Here is a 9,212-nt window from a genome sequence, read left to right on the forward strand (position 1 = left end):
ATTGTGCTAATTCATTCATAAATATAAACAAAAAAATATGCAGCACACACACACACTAAATAAATACAGTGTACAGTAACACCCCCCCCCTCAGCACTAAATTCCTCGGTCGCACTAGTAATGACATACGGGAGAGCAGGAGCCACAACCGCTAGCTTTGGGTAACACACACACACACGCACACACACACACGATCCTCTCAGGAAGGGACGGGAGCAGGTGGCAAGTCAGGGGTATGCTCTAGTCCTGGCAGGATATTTATAACCTGCTCGAGTAGGGGCTGTCACCCCCAAACAGCCATGAAACGGCTGAAAATAGGTGCGGGAATGAGTGTGTGCTTGTGTGTGTGAGAAAGAGATGCCGAGACGGAGACAGAGACAAAAGAGACACACACTACAAACAACATAGAGACCTCCTAGACTGTTGCATGTATGACATATTTCATTCCTCTCCCTTGCAGAGTCCACCCATTCAGCTGGGACTATGTAATCATAATATGGCACGTTCAGATACACCCACACTCACACACACACTCACACACACACAATCAGGTCTTTAGGGAATTTGCAGCCACATGTGATCTGAGTCATGTTTTTTTTGTTCCAGCAAGATCCAGAAGTTCACTGTGCAGCACTGTGTGAAAGTAAAGTGACTTTACTTGAAATTCATTTTCTTTCTGTTTATCCATCTCGTCTGACACACAGCATGCCGGAGAGTGATTTACTCTGACATGTAAGAGAACGCACACATTCTGGTGCATAGCCTTGGTCCTAAACCAACAGACACTTTTTTTTTTTTATTTTAGTCTCTATAAAAGTCCTCCAGAGGCTTTAAGTGGCTTGCTCCTAAATCCATAGATGTTCCTAAATAGAGCCAGCAGCCAGGCAGACGGCGGGTCAGAACCTAACAGTAACCTATACCACTTCCTCTTGAACCCGGAGAGACATGATTAACAGGGATCAAGTGGATCGTCCGCCACTCTCTGTATCTATTTCCATCGTTCCTCGCCAACGATCTCATTTTTTACGCAGCAGGAGTGAGAAATTCACGAGGCTATCAAAATCAAACTTTTGACCAATCTCATTAACATTATGAGATTACTATCGCATCAAATTTGTGCGTCTGATGCAGGAACCTTTAAAACACACGTTCATCCTTCGGTACGCAAGCATGTGCTGCACAAGATGCTTCAAAAACCACAGAGGAAGAATATTTTGTAAGAGAGAGAGAACTACGTTGGTGTCATCTAATTCGGAAAGGTAGTAGTAATTCTTTGGATTCCTTTGGTTGATGTCTGTTAACTAGTATGCGGTGAATGTAGTGTATAATAATTAAACAAAGTCCAGCTTCGTCTTCTGAGTCAAATGATAAAACACTAAGCCGTATGTCTGGCTATTTGAAACAACTGAAGCAATAATGTACATCCAAACATACAGAACTTCTATCATGATCTTTTATCCTCAAACTGCAAAATGCTTTTTTGCTTTAGCTCCTAATGGACTCCACATACTGTACGATCAGAAGCGAGGCATTTCTGCCATGCACAACCCCAATGTTTACTGTTCCCTAAAGAGCAGTTATTCACTTACCTCAGCAAGTTGAAGGATGTCAGGATGCACCTCAGCCTCTGCCTTTATGGGGATTCCTCCTGGGTCAGTATCAGGTCCATGTGTCTTCATCCTGCCAGTGCTCATGCTGTGAACGCACCCCATACTTCCAGAAGACTCCTCTTTTCGCCTCGTATCTTTAATTTCCTCGACTCTTATCCGCTCCTTCCGCAGAAGTGCTTTGCTCCAGAAGGTCCTCCTCCTCCTCCTCTCAGCGCTTCATGTTATGAAGGGCCTCCTTAAGTTTCTGCGACAGCCAACGTCTTCCTCTCCAACATGCTCCTTCTTCCCCAGTGACTCCTCACACCTCTGCCCTTCTCTCTGACAGCCTGCCCTGCCTTGAAATCCACCCCAGATGACTTTTTTTTTTTTCTCTCCTTTCCCCCCTCTCCTCTTACAACCTCTCTTTCACCCCTCCAAAAAAGTGTCACCACGCCCAGACCTCTCCCACCTCCCCCCCCCCCCCCCCCACCCACCTCTCCTCTTACACTTTTCCCTGTCCCTTGCTCTCTGGCTATCCTCACTGTGCAAAGCATGCAAGCATACACTCACCACCTCTTGCTTCCCTCCCCCCTTTTCACTTGCCAATACCTTCGTCTCTTACAGACCCTCAAATGTCTCATACGTCGCTCTCTCCCACTCCACACTTACAGGCCCTCCACTCTTTCCCCCTCTCTCTCTCTCTCTCTCTCTCTCTCTCTCTCTCTCTCTCTCTCTCACTCCATCAGGCTCCTCTTGCTGTCTCTCCATGGGGGAGAAGGGGGCAGCTGTTTTGACTTGTTGATGTCAGGCCCTTCCTCTTTCCTTTGGCTTCACTTCAGCTCCTCTAACCCTCCTCTTCCTCATGGGGGAGTGATTAGATAGAGCCTCTTTCACACACGTCATCCCTCTAGACTCTGTAACTTTGCACATGAGAACCTAATGTATCGATCATCCCACATCTTCCTCCCGTCAGCTTGTTGTGAGGAAGTGACGACTTGCGTGCCTGCGTTGCTAGTAAACAGGATCCCTGCATCTCCCTTGGACGTGAAAATACTAAGATGTAATAAATCCCAAGACCCTGTTTAATAGGACACGTGCCAACACCATGAATGTCCTCTCTTTTCTTCCGTCTATTGCTCCCCAAACAATGATAGGCTCTGTGCTTACATCTTAGATCTGCTACTCCAATAGTTAAATTCCTTCAGACTGCATCTCCCCCCCCCCTCTCCCTCTCTCTCTGTAACACGCATACACAACTGTATTTCTCCAAACCGGGATCTCCAGACAAAATACTGCTTCAAGCTGGAGGTTTTAGGGTTGCGCAAGGAAAATCTCACACAATAAGCTCTTTCTAAAACCATGTTTTAGGCCTCTGGTTAGACCATGCAAAGCAGTCATTGGTTTAAAGTGAGACAAATCTGTGGCCGTGAGCTAAATTAGCCGAAGAAACCATCAGCATGCATTAGTAAGTGCATAAGTGAAGTTTTCATGTCTCTGTGTTACAGTCTCGACGTCAGCAGACACAGTCATGACGGATTATAGATTTAAATAGAGAACTTGATGGCATGTTTCATTTGATACATCATCTAGGGACCTGACTGACGCAAACCCGAGTCATATTGTGGCTTGAAGTGGATGGAAGGACCCTCCTGTGTGGACCAGCTGCTGATTCACATGGCCACAGGGGTGGGGGGGGGGGGGCGAATGGCGCACAAAGACGTCTCTTTTTACCGTCACATGCAGTAGAGAAGTATTCAGATCTGTACCAGGTAAAAGTGGAATTACTATATAAAAATAGCATGCATTAATGTTAGATTATTTCATTAATCCCAGCGTTACAATTACAGAAGCTTAGAGCAAAAGAACAAACAAAAGGTAATGAGTATAATTTAAAAACCTTTCATCTTGTTGCCGGTAAAAGTGAAGCGAATGACCACTTTTTACACAGTCGGGTGATTAAAACGATGAGCATTTCATGTTTACATGTAAATAGTAACTAAAACACTATTTCCCACTGAAATGCAGTGATGAATAAAAAGCGTAAAATATCAGTACTTATTAAAAGTGTGCTTGATTACAGTACTTGAGTAATACTCCAGTTATTCCACCACTGGGCACACACACACACACACACACACACACACACACACACTTTGCAACCTCACAATGAAGAGGAATCCTTTGCTCACTTCGCTATCATGCAGAACTACATGAAACCGTACAAACAGCAGGGATGAACTTTTTTTCCCTTTTACTTCACCCAGATGTTTTATCTCCTAGAATGGCACCTGAACTCCGGTACATTACTTTATATCTTACCAGTTTCCCTTTTCAGTGCCACCATTAACAGAGACACGAATAAGAAAAAGCCCTTTTGTCTCTTACATTGTCCGCCAAGTGAGTCAGCATATTTCTGTCTCACATCCACACACTTTATGCTCTACGAGTGGCTACTTCATAAAAACAATATACTCTAAAATCAATGTACTCTGAACAAATACAGGGACGATTTGTTTATAGCGGTGATAAAAGTAGCAGACAACTGAGCTTCAGCATACACAAACTCCTTCATGAGACTAATTGCTTTCCATGATATATTAAACATGTTTAAATCTCCATTAGGTATTGATATTACACCAATGTATTTCATATTGGTACCCTTCCCTCTGCCAGGCACTAGTATGCTGAAGAGAAAGGCTTGCTACTCAGGGCTCTAGAGGAGTCCTGTGTTACAGCTTAGTGGGTGCCCTGTGTGTCTGTGTGGGATGTGAAGCCCAGCAGGATCCTAACCAGCTGCCACCAGGAGCCCAGAGCTCAGCAGGGGGCCGGGACTGAAGAAATACTGTAAAATGTTAGACCACACCAGGAGAACAGCAAGCGGAGGAGAAATACTTTGTTGTTGCACGTAAAAATGGTTTGTTTGACGATGCAACTCACCATCATGTGACTGACACGGTCTGATGGTAAGTGTGTAGGAACTAGCCATTTCCCAAACCACCGAATCCATCCAGAAACGCATACATAAGAAATGACCACATACTATTTGAACGCACAAGATGACCCCAATTTATTGAAAATTGGAAGACATGTTCATGGAAATCCTCACATCCTAGGCAACTCCAGACTTTCCCCAAATATTTTGTATTACTCACTTCTGAAAGAGTGAATGATTTAGACAGCTGTGGAGCATCTTTAAGACAGCTTTAAACAACCATTATGAGCCTTTAATGGTTTTCATCAATGCAATGACTGAGGATAATAGTGATGGCACTAAATTCAGTGAGAATCGTGCAGCGGCTGTGTGTTTTCTTTTCTTTTTGAAAAATATTAGTCACTCCTGCAATACTTTAGTCCATTACACAGTCCTCTATTGCAATACTGTGAATCAGCTTGGAAGCAGTTCAATCATGCTACATGGTGCTGCACACATGACAAATGGTTTTACACTGGTAACCCATCTCAACAGTTATGATGCAGTATTGGAAAACGGGGTTTTCTTGAACAATTTTCGTGAATAAATTTGATTTAGGCGATTGATTTAAAATAATTCTATAATAATACTTTAATTTAGAATAAAAAGGCTTATAATGAATAGTAATGCATTTGATCCAGTAATTATGCCAGTCAATGAATCAAAAATGGATAAAAAGATATTAAAAAAAAAAAAAAAAAAACAGGTTCCACTTAGTAAACTACATCTTCTGTCATATCATCCAACCTCACCACATCAGTGATACACAAATATACAAATTCATTTTTTCCCCACTTTTTCCATTTATTTATTACAATTAATTCAATGTTATCCATCACTTTTCCATGTGTCAGCTACTCCTTTTCCATTTAAAACAAGTCCAGTATGCGACTATTCTTAAGAAGCTGAATAGTCCTGAAGTTGGGGCGGGGGAGGGAGGATGGGTGGGTGTTTTGAAAGAAAAAGGACAGGTTTGTAGGAGGAAAGGAAGGAGGGAGTGAAGTCCTCCCAGGAGCCTCTTCCATGTGAGGAGTTTTTTCATAAGCTATGTGAGATTACTTTTTCAGCGGTCATCTTCTTCTCCTCTTCTTCTTCTTGCGCTTTCGGGTCTTGTCTCGTTATCTTCTTTCTATTCTACGTCCTCTGCGTCATCTCCTTGGTCTTCGTCCATTAGCAAAGCGGCGTACTTACTGGCTGAGCTGAACTTCTGAAGGCAAAACAAAAACGGAACCTGGATCAGAACGGTTAGCTTTGGATGCTAAACAAATAAGAGCGTATACAAAAGACAAGATGTCAAGGAGGATGCATCATTAGGGGAAAAAGGGATGTTTTTAAAGCCTATAATGTACGGGGGAGCACTGGTAAAACAACTCAAGGCTTTAGGGGACACCCTTTAATGAAGTATAATTTAGGTGAAGTCTGACTAATCCTTGGCAGTGAAGGACTTACAGGGGCTGGGGCTCCTTCAAATTTCTTTGGCTCTGGGGGTGGTCTGGAGTCTCGGTCTCTTCTGTTATCCTTTCTACAATCAGAGCGAACACTGAGGTTAAAATCTATTGGTAGACCTCAGTGCTTCTGCTGTGAATCCTCAAACACACACAGCTTACAAGACAAACGAAAAGGAGCAAAAACTATATTTCCATCATCTGAAAGCTGCTTGGCACCCAGTTCACACCGTGCTCAGTTCTCATTTTCAGAAGAAAAGCCTCAAATAAAACTCAAATTTCAGGTCCAATTTATGTTTTACTGTTGATATTTTAGCGCTATAATGAATCATTTCTTGTGCTACACCATGTGGATATCTGGAGTAGAGAAGGTAAAGCATTAAATGTGCACACCAGAAACCCTGGCTGACCAGAATGTCGTGAAACTGAGCATAGGCCATTCTTTACAGATGCCCAGAAAAAGTTCTCCTAGTCGCATTAAGAACTTCGGAGTGGCTAGCTTTGGATGGCTGACCTGTCTGCCTCCTTTCTTCGGTCTCTGTTGGGACCCTCTCCTCGGGCCCGCCCTGCTCCAGGCCCTGCAGGCCCCCCTCGTGCCCTTGGGGGACCCCGGTCCCGACGCATACCGTCAGCCTTGTTCTCATCTTAAAAGAGAAGCCAGACAGTTGAGTGAAGGGAGGTTGTTGGACTTCCTACAGTAGACCACACTCACAACACACTGCAGCATAGGACAGCCACTGGGTTGGATTCATGAAGTGCAAGTCACTGATGTAGGGCCAGATGAGAGGTGCACAACTGCTTGAATGCAAGCTGAGCTTGTACAGTGCAACTCATTTCATTTAAATTTGATATTGGCTCGAAAGCTGTGACAAAGGTGCCAAAACAATGAAAAGCAAGTCAGAGTACTGCTAATAATGAAGGTATTCAGTGTTTGTACATTGGGAAAGATTGCTCGAGTCTGAACCCGATACATTTTCTTTCTCAAATCAGAATGGTGGTGCATGTGCATATTATTCTGCACCATACAATGCAGACTAATATGACAAATATTTCAGTGCTCCCCTTGTAATGAATACACTCTTAGCAAGAAGATACACAATAACACTGCATGTACAGTAAGGATTGGACACCCTGTCTGTAGAGTGAAGTTTGACCTTTTATGAATTGAAAGATCACAGATCAGTTTACAGGCAAACCTTAGTTGCCTTTTCTGGACCACAGAAGAGTTTGAAACCATTTACATATCAGCATCAATGATCACAAAAAGGAAATATTTAAAAGTTTGCAAAAACTATTGGATGCTGAATAACACTTTACCCTTTTAAACACTTCCTTCCGTTGATGACAAAACCTCTAAAAACATCTGAAACTAATGACTGAGTTCCCATCAGTTATTTGATTTAATTGCAAGTGATTTAAAGGACACTGAGCTTCATAAGAAGAGCCTTAAAAAGGCCACCTTACAGAGACTAAACCACTTGGATTAAGATAACTTGACCTCTCCACTGGTCCTAAACTTTGCATTTTTGCCTCACTAGTAAATGGGAATTTAAGAACAGCAATGTTGTCTCATTTTCATCCATCCACTATTTTTGTTTTGGGACTTTTGTTGCCAATATGGTTCTGGACATTCATGTCTTCATCCAAAGTCTCCATTATCACACATGATTGCGATGTATGAAAGTGGTTACAAAACTGTCTTCAGCTTTCTTTGCTTTTGTTTAGTCCTTTCATAGTTAACATAGTTTGCTCGATTGTATTTATAGTCTATACTGAAGTTTGGTTTGGGTAAAATCTCCCTTTCATCAGTAGGCCTTACCTTTTCCAGATTCTCTTTCATCTGCAGAACTCGGGGAGCTGAAGAGAAAGTAAGAACAATCAGGGAAAGGCATACAAAACACTCACTTTACTTTGACTCTGAGCAGTCTGTCTAACATGCAGTATGTTGAGTTCTCACCTGAGCTTGGGAGGAGTTGAATCACTTGGAGAGACAGGAGAAACTGGAGGTCGCCCATCACCCTCGCTAGAGCCTGTGCTGGCTGCACTTCTCTTGGCCCAGACGTTCTCCTTTGGAGGAGGTGCAGGCACCACCTTCAGCGGCTCCTTGGAGCTGCTGATAGGGGGGGGCAGCGGTGAGGTCCCAGGGGAGGAGGGCTCACCTTCTCTCGCACTGAAAACCTCATTCTCTCCAGAGCGCTCACCATCTCGACACCGGGAGCCTGGTGGAGTAAAAGAGGAGCACGTTGTTTCTTACCGTTTTATATCACAATAATATTTTCAACTCTTTTACCACTTTATAAGATATTCACCAAATTTTGTTTGTCTTGGTGGTTTTGTTTAAAGAACACTGCCAGAACAGAAGACGGCAGCATTTTTTTAGACAATAAAAAGTCTAAAAAAGGGACACAAAATAGGATACACGCTCCCAACAATACTGCCCCTTCAGGCTTATAAGGAGAAACCAGATATCTGAAGGCAAGCTCCATCAGGATTAAATGCAGAGTTATCTCACCTCTTCCAGAAGTACTTCCTTGCTGTGAAGACTCACTTCCTGTGCGAGAACGCTGAGTATGAGTTTCTTCAGTACGCCAGCTTGGGTCCCTGAAAACAAAACAAAACAAAACAAAAAGCTTACAAAAGGCCTGCACAAAACATAACACAATCACATAGATTCTTTGTATCGTATGATGTTAATACACATGTAACTTTTAAGTGCAATGTGTCTGCCCTTAAAATCTTCCTGAAATATATTTAATCATAAATAAACTCCAAGCAAACTTGAGTATTAGAAAACTATCCCAAATAGAGTCATCATCTCATCAAAACTAAGGTGTAGACTATTGATATCGACCCCTGACCTGTCTCGCATCTTTCTGTCGGGTCCCCGGCCTTTGTCGTCCTCCAGCTGCCTCTGCAGTCTCTCTTCCTCTTTCTTCAGCCTTTCCTCCACCTCCCTCTCCTTGGCTGCTGTGTCAACCGGCTTGGCCGCACCAAAGATGGACGAGGTCCTGCTGCCGGAGCTCGGGGGTGCAGCTGGGGTGGTACCACCGCCGCCACCGCCACCACCGCCACCACCGCCACCGCCACCACTGCCTCCTCCACCGCCACCACCTTCTTCGTCCTTGGGCATGCTACGGGGCTTAAGGACCAACTTGGGTCTCTCCACAGCAGCTCCTGTGCGAGCAGGAAAAAAAAAAAAAAATATAT

General features: G+C 43.5%; 2 protein-coding genes across 3 annotated transcripts in view; both read right to left on the reverse strand.

Annotated features, from left to right (window-relative positions):
* The window catches only part of LOC116385669 (tensin-2-like), a 28,499-nt gene extending 26,510 nt beyond the window's left edge, over positions 1-1,989 (reverse strand). For both annotated transcript variants that reach the window (XM_031851342.1, XM_031851333.1), the window contains exon 1: positions 1,590-1,989. In XM_031851342.1, the coding sequence (XP_031707202.1) occupies positions 1,590-1,712 (123 nt within the window). In that variant the 5' untranslated portion in view covers positions 1,713-1,989. The remainder of the gene's footprint in view (positions 1-1,589) is intronic.
* A 2,642-nt stretch (positions 1,990-4,631) lies between these two features.
* The window catches only part of eif4ba (eukaryotic translation initiation factor 4Ba), a 10,968-nt gene continuing 6,387 nt past the window's right edge, over positions 4,632-9,212 (reverse strand). Inside the window, exons 9-15 of the mRNA XM_031847677.1 lie at positions 8,864-9,179; positions 8,518-8,606; positions 7,963-8,224; positions 7,825-7,862; positions 6,520-6,649; positions 6,010-6,082; positions 4,632-5,767 (exon numbers count right to left, since the gene is read on the reverse strand). Coding sequence (XP_031703537.1) covers positions 5,690-5,767; positions 6,010-6,082; positions 6,520-6,649; positions 7,825-7,862; positions 7,963-8,224; positions 8,518-8,606; positions 8,864-9,179 — 986 coding nt within the window. The 3' untranslated portion in view covers positions 4,632-5,689. The remainder of the gene's footprint in view (positions 5,768-6,009; positions 6,083-6,519; positions 6,650-7,824; positions 7,863-7,962; positions 8,225-8,517; positions 8,607-8,863; positions 9,180-9,212) is intronic.

This window comes from Anarrhichthys ocellatus, unplaced genomic scaffold, assembly GCF_004355925.1.
Source record: "Anarrhichthys ocellatus isolate YVR2014 unplaced genomic scaffold, GSC_Weel_1.0 scaffold1, whole genome shotgun sequence".
Lineage (NCBI taxonomy): Eukaryota > Metazoa > Chordata > Actinopteri > Perciformes > Anarhichadidae > Anarrhichthys > Anarrhichthys ocellatus.